This window comes from Anarrhichthys ocellatus, unplaced genomic scaffold, assembly GCF_004355925.1.
Source record: "Anarrhichthys ocellatus isolate YVR2014 unplaced genomic scaffold, GSC_Weel_1.0 scaffold198, whole genome shotgun sequence".
Taxonomy (NCBI): Eukaryota; Metazoa; Chordata; class Actinopteri; order Perciformes; family Anarhichadidae; genus Anarrhichthys; species Anarrhichthys ocellatus.
This window is the reverse complement of record NW_022280228.1, coordinates 164,063-180,507: the sequence shown is the minus strand read 5'-3', so window position 1 is coordinate 180,507 and position 16,445 is coordinate 164,063. Positions and strand designations below refer to the sequence as shown.

General features: G+C 45.4%; 1 protein-coding gene across 2 annotated transcripts; it reads right to left on the bottom strand.

Annotated features, from left to right (window-relative positions):
• Nucleotides 1-3,484: 3,484 nt before the first annotated feature.
• On the bottom strand, nt 3,485-7,430 carry LOC116400749 (beta-1,3-galactosyl-O-glycosyl-glycoprotein beta-1,6-N-acetylglucosaminyltransferase 4-like). Of its 2 annotated transcripts, none has more exons than XM_031878754.1 (3): nt 7,345-7,430; nt 7,017-7,087; nt 3,485-6,735 (listed from the first exon to the last, which is right to left on the bottom strand). In XM_031878754.1, exon 3 carries the CDS (start codon nt 6,732-6,734, stop codon nt 5,430-5,432), a length of 1,305 nt encoding a protein of 434 aa, XP_031734614.1. In that variant the 5' UTR covers nt 6,735; nt 7,017-7,087; nt 7,345-7,430; the 3' UTR covers nt 3,485-5,429. The 2 variants fall into 2 exon arrangements, with proteins under 2 accessions (XP_031734614.1, XP_031734613.1); XM_031878753.1 differs by lacking the exon at nt 7,345-7,430 and adding an exon at nt 7,190-7,260.
• Nucleotides 7,431-16,445: the final 9,015 nt, after the last annotated feature.

Sequence of the window (16,445 nt, the reverse complement as noted above, 5' to 3'; positions counted from 1 at the left end):
CCCCCCCCCCCCCCCCCCCACACACACACACACACACAAACACACATTGCTGGATTCTTGATCCTGCATTCAGGGTCCTGCTTTACTCCACAGGAACAAAGACGGGTTGTTCGCCCGGAGGTGCTCCGTGGTCCGTCGAGGTACGAGGCATCATCGCCACAGGAACTGGGCGGGACTGATTACTGTATTTGGATACGCGCCGAGAGGCCCCTGATTGGGTCCTGACCACCGTGAAGATCGAGCTCTGAGCACTCCGAGAACATACTCTTTATACCGACAAGTATAAAGTCCTATTTATAAGTCCTCCCCATTGAAATACACACACAACCCCCTTGTACTTTTGAGTTTTATAAAACAGCATGTAAGGATGATCTTTTGTCAGGAACCCTCCGCCAGGTTTCCCCTCACAGACCCTCAGGAAGAGTGCCAGGCTGCTCTTTGGGCCCGATGGATGAGGAAGATCCAGGTAATTTTATACTCGGATGTCAAACCTTTTTTTTTTTTGCTTCATGCGCCACTGAGCAACTTTAATAGGAATGAATGGGGCGCCACCTCCCAACGCTGCAAGTTTAGTGGAGAGAAAAAGGAGGAAATAACTATTTATTATTATACTATATTGATCCCTTTAAGGGTGAAATTTTGTCTCTGCATTTGACCCATCCCATTGGAGCAGTGGGCTGCCAATGACAGGTGCCCGGGAAAACTAGCTGATTGGGGCTTAGTTTTAGTTTCTACAGGAAGTCTTTTTTTGAATGGCATTCCTGGGAATCTATCAGTGACCTGCAATATGAATTCAGAGCAACAGGCGAACCAGAGATATGATCTCAGTCAGGCTAGCCGGGGAGTTAGCTCGGATAACGGGGTTGCGAGAAGTGGAAGAGTCCAAAGTCCTCCGGGGCATTCGGCCAATGACTTCATCTTTGCAAAACAAAACAATCTTGGGAAGAGTGAGTCATAATGTAATTACTTCTGAGTGGGGGAGGAAAGACTTGGTTTACGATGTCTTGTATTTCTGAAGCCAAGAAATCGCTACAAAACAAATCCCAAATTCAGTAAGACCGTCCAGTGGGAGTTAAGGGGCAAGCCAAAAACGTTTTGCTGAAACGTAATCATAATTTCACAGACTTGGAAGACGACACAGCACCTCTTTTGGGAAAGAGGTCTTAATGAGCCAGGGGGAAAAGAAGGTTGGACCCTGTCCAAAATACCAGACCAGAGAGAAAGAATGATGCTTATTGTTCATTGTGAACCTGCAGATAGACAGACATGTAGAAGGCGGCGCAGGTTTCGTATTCAAATTTCACCTGTCCTCTGCAACCCCTCTGCACTGCAGAGCGGGCCATGAATTGGGTTTATTGTGAGGAGCAGGGATATATAGAGGAGGAGGGCAGACAGCGAGGCCACTGGTTTACTAAAGCCACTCTGTGTCCACTCACATGATACCTACATTTGACTTGCCACCCACGGGCCCCGTGCTGCTCACAACTACTGTGAACACTACGATGATAATGAAGCATTCAGAAAAGAAGTAGAAATATGATCAAAATACATCCATTAGCAGCTGTACTAGAGCTTTTGGTAATTTCACACAATCTTACTCAGCAGATGGACCTTTGCCCCGACCAGGCTTCTGAATAACTATCCTATTTTCGGGATGGTTTTGTGGAATTGACGCGAGTCATATTTAAACATTGTGTAATAGCGGTACTCGTTACCCCGAGAGGTTGAAAGGAGATGTACGTTTGTAAAACGTAGTAGCAGCGAAGGGTCACCTCTAAATCATTGTAAAGGATACGAGGCTGAAGCTTGGGTCGAAAACTGTACAACTCGTAATCAAGGCACCTCACCAATCAGTGGTTTGGTTGGGTGGTTAGGGAAGCATGCTTTCTCCCGGATTACGGTCGCAGTTTTAAACACCTGATTAACGTTGTAAGTTGAAAACAAAACAATAACGCAACTAACTACTTGGTTAGGTTTAATAAGACATCGTGGTTTGGCCAAAAATCTGTAAGTTTGTTACGTTATCTAAGTTACGGACGTAGATTCAAACAAGATGACGATGAGGCAGTCTCCTGGGTGAAAGTCCTGCATTGATCAAGCCCTGTGTGGACTTCTGTGAACCATTTGCTGCCTTCAAATGGGGTCGTGGGGTCAACATGGGGGAGGCGAAAATGTTGATATTCCCAACGGCCTCATTTTTTTCCTGATATTGCTTGATAACCAAGCATATCATGTCCATGACTTCCTATGTTGTAACCACGAGCTCACAGGGTCCATTTAAGGGTCCATATATGATAAGAAACGTAGCCTCTCCGGGAGACACATGACAGTGCATGTTTGGATGTTTCACTATATGGAAAAGTCACTTGTAGGAGAGCAGGCTGGCCGACAGCGTTGTCACCGATATCGGGCTGAAACAGTTTTCTGCCGAGATTTTATACCTAAATGTGAAATGTAGTTTCTCTTACACTTCCTGAGATCCTGAGCACTTCTAGAAGAGGACAGAAGGGGTAAAAAATGAACTAAGTGGCAAGCTCTGATCTTCAACGCTGAAGGCCACCGTGTTAAGGTTAAAGCACACACACATTTCCATCATAATCAAGTGAGCTGAGGAGTTAGCCATTTGACACCTCTTACATTGTGTCCTTTAAAACCCTCCTGTGAAAGATCGCAGCCCATTAAAGACCTTAAGTGTTTACCTCCCGGCCGAGCAGACGGAAACATGAGCAGCTGCTACGCAACCACCACCTGCTGCTGTTACTACGCTGCAGCCCCTCGTCCTTTGTGTTGTATTACCTTCCTTTAAACAACGGCCTGATCCCATTTTAGACTGACTAGTTATTAAAAAACGCTCACAAATTGGGAGAAGAGGAATCTCCATTCACCTGCGGAGAACTTGAACACGAGACATCCAAAGCTGCCCCCCCCCCTGGAATCATGTCCTCCATCTCTGTAATCGTAGCGAAGAGTAACAATAGGCCACTCTGTCCTCCCTCTTCTCCGGCTGTTGTGCTTGACTTTCTCGAGGGCACCGCAAGCTTGTTAATGCGGCGGTCCGTGCAGGTGAGATGTGGGGGGGCCAGGGTTCTATTTTATTCTGACGGACTGAGGAATGGGAGTCAGTGCTCTTGCCACCCTGAGTCATGGTGGCTCGTAAGCTCCCACCTCATGCTCATTTCATTTACTTTATATCAAACGTCCGTGTGTGTCAGTCCCGTTTAGTCATCAGTATTGGGAGCCAAGTGCGGAGCCAGTCAGAGAGCGAAATTAAAAACACCACTCTCTACAGTAAGAGGCACTTAGGGCGTGGTGCAGTTGGAACCACAGGATCAGTATGAAGCCCATTAAACTAGCCCCATTAAATCAGTTGAAGGTACCCTGCCGAGCTTTCATCCAACACACTGAGCTGTGAGCATCTTTATGCCTAAACAACAACAAACACATGTCCTACCTAAGGAAACCTTTGCAAAGCATTTTCTTATATTTGTGGATGAAAAGCCATTGACATGCATGCGGTGGACACAATAACTGAAACACCTGTGTGTGAATCCACACACAGGTGGATTCACACACAGGTCGTTCGGAGGCGACAGGGTATCACCTGACAACACAACTGAAGGCCAAACAGCCCGTAAGAAGCACCATACTTTTATTCAAGAATACAGAAACCGTCAGAAATCACAACCTTTCAATATCGATCCTAACTTTTTTTTTTACATCAGTTGCTATCTTCATCACAAAGAAAAAACACGGAGCATTTCATTAAGCAGAATACATGAGAACAGCATGAGTCTTTGGTATTTCTACTCTCGATATAAAAGCAGTCTCTGGAATCATATTCAAGATCAACACGGACACTATTTGGACGTGACATCGAGTAGCAGCTTGCTTTTAGGATGGCATTTCCCTCAAATAACCTTTTTGACAAAGGCACTTTTTAAAGGCTGATTAAATGCCTCGTGCGATCGGGGAAAGTTGCAGACTGACAACGATTACAACGAATGAAATGATGTGGAAAGGCTGTTAGGTATCCTGCGGGGACAGAGTTGCATCATGTTGAAGAGGTGGAAAGACAATTTCAATCCCTTAGCAATATCGCATTGTAAACAGAATTCGTTAAAAGTCGAGCAATCAATATTTAGAAATATTAGTCAAATGTCCCATTTGAATAGAACTCATTCTGAAGAACAATCTCATTCACAGTGTTAAATTACTGTTGATTATTGAGGCGGTGCCTCTCCGTATAGTGTTCGGTACTAAAGCAATGCACACTGTTCGACCTTATCATGGGTTGGCTGGAGAAATCTTAATCTGCAAAGTAATTAGAAGCCATCAGAGAAATGTTCAGTGTTTTCCAATGAAATATGTATTAGAGGCTAACGAAATGAAAATACCAGCCCAGTCCTCAGGAAACATGTTTTATATTGTACCTTTTTCTGCAAACCACGGGGTGCGTTGAATATCAACGTTTCTGGACCAAAAATATGTTCCATAAATACCTCATGTATCAGCCTCGTATTTTGCCAGCAGAAATGCACAATGCTCCGTGATTGACGTTGTGAAACGATTGGTCAGGTTTAGGCAGCAACATTACCTGGTCAAGGTTCAGGGCTGCCGGGGTTAGTCAGCGTAAACGATGACGTCGACGCTGAAAATGCGTTAAGATCAATACTTTCATTCGCCGCATGTTGTTTTTTTTTAAATCTTTTGTTTCTGCTAAATACACTCATGTTATGGTGATTTATGCTGCCTTGTTGAAAAATGCTTTAGAGTCTATTGATTTCTGATTACAAACTGGTATGAGCACTGTAAGAATATCAGGAGCATTTTGATACTCTATTACAAGATCTTTATTTTACAATGGCATAGCCTACAGTTTGTCAATATTAAATGAACTGATCAATTTGATTTTTCTTAGAGGAAAATTAATCGTTCAAATCAATAGACTAATCGGTAAAATAGTCGATAAGAAAATGTGTCGTTAGTCGCAGCACTATGAAGGTCAGACAGAGATCACGGTCAATGGTCAGATAATGACATAACAACGTAACGAGAGGATTTTTGGTTTCACACAGGACATGAACAGTGGTCTCTTGTGTGAAAGTCTCATGTTTGCCCCTTCTCATTATATCACATAACATTCAATAACTGTCGCTCCATATACTCCACTTGCTCGGACCGAATGCAAAAAATCCGTATCCGTGTTTTCATAGAAACGTACGATGCCAACATGTTTTCCTGGCGACTGGGCTGAATAGGTAGCAGAGGCTAATAAAAGGAAAACACTCAAGAAAAGTGCCTGCGTCTCAAAACCTATGCTTCAGTACAATGATTGAGGAGATGTCCTTTGATGTCATTTTGCACCTTTGCCGAACAACTGAAATAAATACTAGAACCACTCTCTCCTCCTTTCCTCTTCCCTTTCAGTATCATGTTTGCACATACTTTCGTTTCTCCATCAGCTTCTCCTCCAAACACTTGATGAGGATCGGGTCCACTTTGGGGTCAAATTTGTTGGCGAACCAGTGGCCGTAGTTGAGGAGCCAGCGGAGCTCGGCCGCTCCGTAGATGCAAACGCTCCGCATGTGTGCACCCGTGCAGGCCGGGTAAAGGTTCCCCTCTAAATAGTTCCATTTGACGAGTCGCGTCTTACTCCTCAGATCGGTCACGTCGGCCTCCGACCTGGGAATGTGTCCGGGCACCCCGGGGACCCTGACGAGGGTGGCCCAGAAGTGTTCGTCTGGTGAGTATGTGTCGGCGGACCACGCCAGAAAGTCCTTCGCCACCGGGCTGCTGCTGACGTGATCGACGAAATCGCGCGACAGGACGAAATACGCGCTCCCGATGAACATCTCGATACCGTACGGCGGGACCTCTTTGACTGCCGCGGTCTTGACGGGAATTCGACGGTACTCGTAAGGCACGTTCTTCAGCTCGTGCCGGAAGCCGAACCGCTTTTTCTTGAGTTCGCTGGGCCGGCTGGACTCCAGCATGTTGCTGCCGTTGAGCTGCTTCAGCTCCGCGACCAGTTCGTGGTTTGCCTTGAGAGGGAAGTCCTGGCCACACAGGTTGATGACATACCTCCACTTGACCTCTGACCTCAGCAGGTCGGAGAGGCAGTTCAGGTCGGCGTTGAGCCTGCTGATGTGCGCGTACTCCACCGACTCCAATTTCGAGGCGATAAACACATTCGGAGCACACCGGCCCAGGTTCTGAACGGCCTTTATGAACGCCGGGGAGGACTTCTGATCGTAGTGGATGCAGTAGACATTGTGAGGCGCGTAGATGGCGTGAAGGATGCGCTCCACCATGGGTGCATTCTTGTGCACCACCAGGGAGTAGGCCAACGGGAAGCCCCGCTCCGCCTCCGACACCGGGACTTCATCGTAACCCCTCGTTCTGATGAACGCCTGACAGTCCGAGGTCAAGGTCACGATGCTGTCATCGTCCACGTCGACGATGGCCTTCCGTCTGATGGCCTTCCGTCTGATGGCGAGAGTCTTGCCTATCTCCACCGGGTCCAGCTCGTAGACGGCGGTGCAGTTGATGTCATACCTTTGCTTGTTGAGTCCGGAGAGGGCGGCCGTGATCCCGTAGGGCTCGATGTAGACGCCGTCCCTCACCGTCACTTTGATGTGGACCAGCTTGAGCAGACAGACCGCCAGCAGAGACAGAGAAAACAGGAAGCATCTGTGTCTCAATCTATGTGTGTAGTGGGCACATCTTATTTTCATTCTGGAAACAAAAGGGGATAAAAAATAAAAGGGAAAACAATGAAGTTATTGTAAACTGTAATACACGTTTAATTATCTTTACATTTTTTGTTTGACATTCTCCACAAGGTAGTAAATCATTTAGAATTATCAGGACATAGCACTAGAACTTTATTTCCCTATTAATAATCTACTTCATGAACATATTCGCTTCACATCTGACATGCAACTCTTCAGATCTGACAGTTGCGTTACATGTTATTAAGTTCATGCTTTGCAGAAGCTGCTTCTGTTCCAGCTTACCTTGCTCTCTAAAGTTGTCGTTGAGCGGCTCTCGTGCCATGCAAACTTCTCCCGCAGTTCCGCACGAGGACCTGTAATACATTTTTTAAAAAGAAGAAAAAAAACACACATTTAGTGTGAGGGTAAAAAAAAGCAACACGGGGCACTGTTGAGTTCGTGTCCGTGTTACCCACCGGACAGTCTGAATAACCGTACGTTTTTCTCCGGGAGGAATCACATGATGAGGCACATTTGCCGTACAACCCTCGAGTCTCCCCTGAGACACTCCGGTAACGTTGCCTTTATTACGGTGCCTGATTAACGGTGCGCGAGGGAGCGGACGACTTACCACACGCGCAGAGCAAAAGTGCCGAGCGAGCGAGGTTCCTCCCCCCCAGCTTCAGTCTGCTATGTCCGGGGCTCCATCGCGGACTGGAGCGACTGTTCGGAGGAGGAGTGGGGGGAGTCACATATTGGTTGTCCTGTAGATCTACTGTCACTCACACGGAAGGCAGCATTTACTCTCATGTTTCTTTTGTTGTTTTTGTTGTTTTGTTTGGAGGAGTGACCACTTTAAATGTGCACGTGGTTACTAATCACCTCGATGATACAGTAATTCATTTTTTGATTTAATCTATAAAACTCTAAGATTCCTGTTCATTTCCCGTCCAAAACCTTGTGTTCTCTGAGAATAAAGTATATTTTTGATGGAATAAATTGTGATATTATGAGAAAAAAGTCGCAATTTCATGAGAATAAAGCACTAAATATATTGGGACAATCGACCCTGCTGTGGATGGTGTCCCCTTGAGTCCAGCACAAAGTTGAGAGAAGCAGCTGTTTGCTGCTCTTAGTCAGAGGTGGGGAAGTGAAACAGAAAAAAAGCATCCTGAGTCCGGAAACAAATATTAATTCTGTCATTATTTCCAGCAGTGGCCCTCATTACAACTCTGCCTTTGTGTTTCTCTTCTTTTCTCTCTAATTTGAGTCTTTTAGAGCAGCTTTTCTGATCCAAATGGTTGCTAGGAACAACTCATTAGACGTTGCAACCAGGGACATCCCTACCTACTAACATCCTACCCTCTGTACCAAACCCTCCAGCTCAAACCTTTAGCCACACACCATATCAACAGTGATCTCTTTATTGTTTCGGGTTAACGCAATTCATAAAAAAGATCACATTTGATGCAAAAAATCCAAATACTACACGTGTCTGAGGCTCAGATACACTTGAAGTGAGTGAGGGAACAGAGTTTAAAGTACAAACACAAACCAGTGTAATGTGAGGGAGAGATAAATGAATACGCTGAAACACTTGATGGATATGATCACTCTGTTGTACCCACAATGAGTGATTATACATGAGTGAGTGAGTAAAACTCACCAAGTTAAACACTCAAAGCAAACAGTTGTGGACAGGATGATTACAATAATTCAGTGCTCCAGTCCTCAGACTCTGAACAGTCTCTCTGCAGCTTCTCCCAGTAACGGTCCATCACAGCATTTGGCAGCAGCTCCTCGTCGTCCACCAGATGGATGATCTTGATTCTCATTAGACGTCTCAGGATGGCTGCCTCTGCACAAAACACATTCAAAACCATGCTTTTACATATGAAGTCCCTAAAGAACAGAAAATCTACAGTTCATTTTAAAGGCACAGTGTGTGAGTTTTTAGTGGCATCTAGTGGTTTGGGGCAGGTCACAACCAACTAAACACCCGGGGCCCGTTTCACACCAGGTTTTGGAACGCATCCCTCTCTTCGGATAAAATAAATAGGGTAAAGGCTCTCTCTAATGCCAGCATCCGTTCTGGGCTGCTGTAGAAACATGGCGGTGAAGGACGACCCGCTCCCTACGTAGGTATAAATGGCTTTTTTCTAAGCTAAGGAAAACATCAATGATACTTCGTTGCAATTACACGCTGATTAAAACAGTAATATATATGATATTCAATAGCTGCCAATAACCCCCCCTAAATGGTCCACATTGTCCCTTTAATGAGGCTGTTTTGAAACAGTGCTGAGAGAATCTCCAGGTGGGAGATGTACAAGGCGGCCGATTAATTATTGACACAGAAAAAGCCACGCTTCAGTGGCCGCCACCTCTTTACTGCTCTGAAGGAAATGTCACAGGCGGGATGTGAGTGGAAGTGGGGCCAGAGGGGGGGAAACATGTCATGTATACGGGAACAACAGACCTGTGGTCAGCCCCTCCGGTGAATACCCGGCCGACCCGTGACGGGTCTGCGGCTCGTCTCCCTCGGCCTCCGTGTGCAGCAGGTAGTGAGACAGAGGTCTGTCGGCGAACATCACCTGAGCAAACAGAGGGAGGAGGTCATCACAAACACCTTTTAACGAGGCTGACATGTCCGTTTGTCAGCGATGACTTATTCAAGAGAGTATCATGGTGTCCTGAGGGGGGATATGTGAACCCTGAGGGGGCTATCGGGTTTCTTTCAGCAGCACTCTGGTTCATGCAAACATTGAGCAGGCCTCCGTAGAGCCACGCTGTATTTAATTTACTCAAATCTAATGATGGAGGAGGAGGAGGAGGAGTGTGTGCTGGTGCACAGCTCCACGGTGAACACTCAATAATTTACAGCCTAATGCTGAGTGTTGCCCCGTCTCCACAGACCCCTACTGGCAGGCAGGAAACAGCAGCCACATGAACCTTGATCCACATCGATGGAGTAGGAAGGAAGACGGTCCGACTCTCACGAGTCAACTAAATCATGGTGCATTCACAACTTATGGAAGTGACACAGAAAAGGGCAGCTTTTAATATCGCACATGCAGTGTGTTTTACCGTACTGCTCCAGTATATTGACCTGCATTGTGAATTTTGTTTTATTATCTGAAAAACTATCTGAAAGTTTTTCGGGTCACTTGGGAGGAAAACTGGTTCTGCTGTCTGAGTCCTGTTAACGTCCTGCTGTTGAAGGCCCAACATTTTCTGATTTTGCTGCTTCAAAATAAAAGCTTTTAATCAACAAAATAATGGGGGACTTTTACTGTGAATATTTTCATAGTAAATTAAATGTGTTTATCTACCTTGTTAAGACTGCTCCTTTCACCACAAAATAAGAGTAATCTCTATCAGATCAGCCGAGCTCCTCAAAGAAAAGACAAGAGTAACCACCGCCTCAGCTTGTAAACACTTTGTAATGACTGGTTATGATAAGTGCTATTACCGACTATTGTAAACATTATTATTGGCCCTTTACTCTCTAATCATGCAAATATGCGTGTATGTTTTGAAGGATGAGGCTGTGTTATTCTCTGTGTTTCTTACTGCAACCATAGAGACCACCTCTGTCCCTCAAAGCTTTGTCTCTCAGCTCATTGGTTCCCACTGAAGACGTAACAAATCACAAATCTATAGTTTCATTTCTGAAATGAAGTTTGGTAAATTCCTAAAACAGCTGCTCACTGTGGTTTCTTAACAAAAGTTAGTTAGATAGTGCATGTGTGAGGGACTATTGTTTTTGCAGCGGACTAATCCACATCGAGTGAAAACAAACTACAGTGTGTGTGTGTTCACGGCGATGAAGGAACACGTCAGCCAGAGCAACAGTGTGGCTCATTAATGTGTTTTAGTAGTTTTGGGAGAACAGTGGAGCTCTACGGCCCAGAGGAAGACTCAGGGTTAGGGTGGCCGGTGGTTGGCTGGAGCCTCTGTGTGAAGTATGCATCTCCTCTGCGTGCCAGCGGGGTTTCTGTGGCTGATTGGTGACATGCTCTGTCTCGTTTCAAAAATCAAATTTTTGTCCTGAGGGCGGTGCTGAACTGAAAGAGTTTCCTGTGGGAACATGAAGGGACTTTTTTTGATATGATTGTGAGAAAGGTCACAGAAACATTTTGGTTCACCCTTTGGACAAGATGAATATCCAGAGCAAATACAGTGGAGGGGATCTTAAGAATACACAGTTCATCAGGAACCTCACTGTAGTGGTCTCATGGGAACGGGTGAAGCACAAGTGTCTGCCTGATGAAGATCCAACAAACAGAGTACTCGTATGTTGTGTGAGTGCAGTGGTGAGATGAAGGCAGCCCGGTGTCTAACCTTGTCCCAGGCGTACGTGGAGCTGACAGGGATGTTGTTACCGAGGATGGACTCCAGCCAGCGCTCTGGAGCCCGGTGCGTCTTGCCTTTGCTGTCCTTTATCGAGCCATCTCCCTGCACGTGAGCGAGGTGCCGGAGACCCTGCGGGCGCAAAAGGGGAAGAACACGCTGTTTTCTGGAACGAGGACAGCGACGCCGACAAAAAAATTGCTTGCCGCTGTTGCCGTAACACACATATGCTGTAGCTATGTTGGGTGAGAAAAACAAATCATGCAACAATCAAATGTCAAAATCATTTTTAATGGACTTTGGTTAACGTTCCAAAAGTAACAGATGTTGTCGATATGTATGTTAAAGGTGCTATATTCAAAAGTCAGAGCATTGATATAGCAGCCCTATATAATTATATATATATAATTGTATATATATATTGATATAAACAACCCTTTTTCTATGTAAAGATATAACCTGAGCAGAGAAGGAAGTCACTCTCCCTCTGTGTGTGTTGTAATCAGAGCGTCTCTGTGCTTTGTTGTCGTAGCCGGTCCGGCCGCGTGTGCATGTGAGCGTGCACCACTGGTTAGCTCACGGCCGCCGCTCTGCACCGCTCTGCACCGCTCTGCACCGGCATCGTCATGGAAGCGTAACGCCCACCCCGCGGTTCCCCCTCTCTGGTAAACACCGTTAGCGCTGTCAGCACTGTTTAGCTGTTGTTTGCGCTGTTAGCACCGTTAGCTTCCAGTCACTCCGTTGGGAGCCGTATGGAGGCAATCCCTCAATTGCAGATATGCTCTGAATTTCAAATTTAACACCCTTAGACATGAGGAAAATGTAACTTTTCCTGTAACTAGGAAAGACATTCTGTTAAATTAGTTCAGGTGTGTTTGGAGACAACTCTAAAGAGAACAAGCTGTAACACGTGGGGTTCAATGAGAAGAGCTTAGCCTCACCTTCAGCAGCAGCTGGAGAGCACCTCCAGACGGCATGACTCCCCTCTGTATGAGCTCAGAGAGCTGCGGGCTGTTGTCCTCAGCTTGCGTCTGTATCAGCGCATTGTTTCCTTTCATCTGAAAGCTGACGCGGCGTGAAGTATTTCCTGCTTGTGTGGCACTGCTCTGGCAGCAACTGGCTTTCTGTTTCAGCACATCGGTGCGTGTGGCATCCTTCTTAAGCAGAAGGGTCAGCGGAGGAGCAGGAGGCCTGGGCGCCGAGCGGCCCCTGGCGCCGCTTGGAGGCGTCGATCTTACCGCACTGGTCTGTGTAACTGGCCTGTTGCATTCCCGACCGTTTTGATCACAGCTGTGTGCTTCCCCAGCTGTAGAAGCGGCTGGCCACCTCACTACACTGCTGCCTCCGTGGTTGGGAGGCTGCGTGGAAAGTCTGGCCTTCGCGGTGACGTACACGTCTGCCAAACGCATCTGCACCTGCAGGAGCTCCACCACGGTCCTCTGACGCGAGGCGAGGGACGAGAGCTGACTTTTCAAGAGGCGTTGCAGAAGGCAGCCGGGCACACTCCTGCACGGATAAACAAACAGCGCTGATGTTAAATGGTGTTCTGGCACAGTGGTGAAGTCCTTTCAGATCTTTATTGTCCCACCAGAGGACAATCAAGGCAGTTTAGAAAACACAATGAAACAATGTTTTTTTTTAAGACAAGGATCTTAAGATTTCTTTATCAGTCCAATTTCAATATTATCACCATTTGCAATGATCTGATAATGAATTACAATGAATTTACAAATTCATAATTTATCTAATTTGTCTAATTAATAAATCCCCATATTAACACCATTATGTAAACTACTTTTTAGAAGTAGAAGTGAGTGTGAGCCATAACTGTGGACTTGTCTGAGCTCAAACTGTCACTCTGCTGTGAAGCTGCGTCAGCATATATCCTCAGATATCAGTTATGTTTTAAGAGGGACATTAAAAACATAATCAATAGGAATGTCCAAAAGTAAGATGAATTGCAATTGCTAAATTATGATTGAGTCTTAAAATCAAAAAGAAACTCTGTTGTAATGTGTTTGATCCTAGTGCAGCTATCGGTGCAACTCTTTCTTCTTTTGGTGTTTTAACACGCTTAGGTAGAAAGGGTAGCTTCTGCATCTTTCAGCCATGTTTTTGTGTCTAGCTGACTAATAGGGCCGGTATTGCGGGAGAACAGGCTGTAATGTGATCGCTCGGGCATCTCCTCACTGTCAATGAACGTCGACTACTAATGTCTGACAGCATTATGAAAAGGACACAAGATCATGGGTAGTTAGGGTCTAGGTTGAAAAACAAACTGTGATGTTATTAAAAGGTGCTTTTTGATACTTTGTTTTGTTTTAGGGTCCAATTGCTGAGGCCTTTCTTTGGCAACGCTGTCCAAACATTTTATTTTTCCACTTAATTACTTACTTTCGACTAATAAAAACTTATTTCATTTGACTGAAATCGTGCTCTATAAATAAGATGTATTATTAGTATTATCTCTAAAGAGTGACTGGAATCCATCCATATACTTCTATCAACCTGGAGCATTTTTTCAGGGTAACATAACTTTAATAATAATAAAAAAGGGCAGCTTGGAGTCTGACAGCATCATCACTGGGCACTTTGAGAAAACATTATTGCAAATATGCGATATAAACTTCTAATTATTTAATGTGGCCATACTAGTGTGCACTACGAGGAGTGAACTTTCACTTCTATCATTTTGCCAGGTCGCAACGCGACATCTTTTGCTGCCAGCTCACAAAGCTTCACCTCGAGTCAACAATGAACTGACCGGCATCTTTGGGCCAGAGCATCCTTCTCCAGCTGCTGTTTGGTGAGCGCCTCGATCAGCACCTTCTGGATCTGTGTGAGAGCGGCATGATATCGGCCTGAAAAACAGGAACAACAAATCCAGCATCTGTCCTGTGCTCTGCTTGAAACCAAGCTGACAATGCATTTACACGTCATCTCATTTGCATTAGTGGTACCAGCTGGATATGCTCTGATCCTTTTGGTTAATTACGGTGCCCACTTCTCTTTGTGTGCCCTTCAAACATTAATATGTAAATGGTGATCATCACGGCTGTCGGTGCAGCTGCTCTACCTGCATCCTCTGGACCGGTCAGAGGCCACGCGGATATTTCTGTTTGTTTCCTCTCCACCTCCTCCAAAACCACCGTCAAGGTCTGTGAATGACGCTGCAAGAGAAGGACGGCATCACGTGATTGCACCTGTGCCGTAAATGGTTGAGTCTTGAGACTCGAGTCGAAAAGGCCTTCGGAGTGCAAAGAGCTCTCACATCGTCGGCGGTGGAGTCTTTCCTCCCCGGCTGAATGTCACCGAGCTCCCTGGCTCTGCCTCCGTCACCCGAGTGTCTGGATGCCACGTTCGCCGTGTCACTGCGGCTGAGCCAGTGAGCCTCTGAAGACGCGTCACCTGAAAGAGCCCCGCACTCAAGACCTGAAATCAGCACTCTAAGAAACTTCTGAGTCCTCAGGTTTCCTATGCTTAGAATAAACAACAGATCCAATGCAAGTTACACATCGATTTATGCCACAAGTTGGAGCAGTGAATGTCAACTTGTTGCCAAAAGTCGTATTCTGTAGTTAGGTTGTCCGACTTTAATGTGTCAAGTAGGAACGTTCCTAATATTTCCCTGATGTTTAAATGGGAGTTTAAACTTAGACAAGTCTAAAAGTAAGAAACAAATAACCAATAACCACATTATAAATGCTGAAATTTAAATCAATTTGACCCCAGTGTCTGCTCTGGTCGACCAGTTAGGAATGCGTAAATAAATATAAATATATTAAAATATAAAAATATTTTTTGTTTCATTCGTTTCTTTTTGTTTGCTTCATTATTTTGGTTTTCTTTGTCTTGTTGTCGGATTAGAGAGAGAACAGATCCTTAGTCCACACTCCGGATTAGCGGGTGGTTGTACTGCACCCGAAAGCATTTTGCCAACCGCCATTAAAGGCAAAAGAAGAAGAAGAAGGAAACTCATGACGAGGTCAGGATGCGTCCAGCAAACCGGTCGTGACTAAAAGGAGTTCTCCACTGACGAGCTATGTTTCCAGTATCAAACGCTCACCTCTGCAGGCCTAAAAGGTTGCGATGTAGTTCAAGGTTTTCTCTGCAAAATAAGGTATCAATACATCCAGACACTTCTTAAACTCCTCTGCCGACATTAGCAACGGGTTACAAAAATGTGGCTGCTTCTGTTTGTCACTAGCACAGTTGGCTGTTCGTATTTGTTGCCTGCAACTATTGTGAACAAACTTAGTTGCTGCTGTGCTTCCAGACGAAACCAGAAATGTTTCAGAGCCACCTTTCAGTGCTGCAGGAGGTGAGTGTTTGATACTCTAAACACAGTCTTTCAGTGGAGTATAACCTAAAGGTGCAAAATGCATTTGCTCAGCTGCCGCTTGCTACGTATCATATGTCCCGTGTGTCAAAATGAAAGGCTCGGATCACATCTGTATGGAATGTGTGAGGTAGGTCACCTGGTGGTCTGTGCCGTGCAGGTGCCTGACATGGAACAGAAGACACTGAGAGAGAGAGCAGCTCTTTGATGTCCTCCTCCTCCGCCATGTCCAGTGCACTGAGGCCGGCCCCGTTCCTGTCGCTGGGGTTTGACCCGTACTGGAGGAGGAGCTTCACTACCTGCACAACACACACGCCAAGTCACAAAACCATGTCAGTCATATACAGTATATATAATAAAAAAGACTCTATGAAGTCCATGGTTTCCGGCGTAAATGCTCCTGTGTTCACTGGAGCCATCCAACAATGGTAGCTCTTTCTTTACGAATTCCAGGAAGTGATTAATGTCATTAAGTGTTCTGGCTCAAAACCGCAGCTGATGTCACAGCTGGCAATCTAAAGTCAAAAAAAGTCCTCTTGCCCATTCCGACTCATGCTGAAAAAATCACTGCTGTTTCTGATTTATGCCACACACACTGCAGTGGAAAGTACATACCTAAAAAAAACCTGGCCAATCACAGCAAATACCAGCCTCACTCAATATAACACGTGCATTCACAGCGCATTGACATGTAATATAACACATTCTTCACTGCGATGACTGACCATAGAGACCAGATTGCCGCCTGGGTGTAATATTTGATGAACCGCCAGCGAGGACTGTGGTCTAAGAAGAGTCATGGTTTGGCATCGCTTATACTTTTTTTGGGATGGACATATTTGCATGCTTGGTATCTAAGCATGCAAATATGTCCATCCCAAAAAAAGAGAAAGAGAAAAGAGGCAGAAATAAGGATAAGGAAAGAAAATAGACACTTCTTTTTGTCTTTGTAAAACCCCAGGGGTGACTATTTAAGGAAGACAAGAGAAAACACTGAGTTACCAAAGCTTGGCAAGTCTGAAAGTGATGCCAGGACTTTG

Excerpts from the sequence above, each read along its gene's own strand:
- LOC116400749 (XM_031878754.1), bottom strand. The coding sequence starts at position 6,734 with ATGAAAATAAGATGTGCCCACTACACACATAGATTGAGACACAGATGC.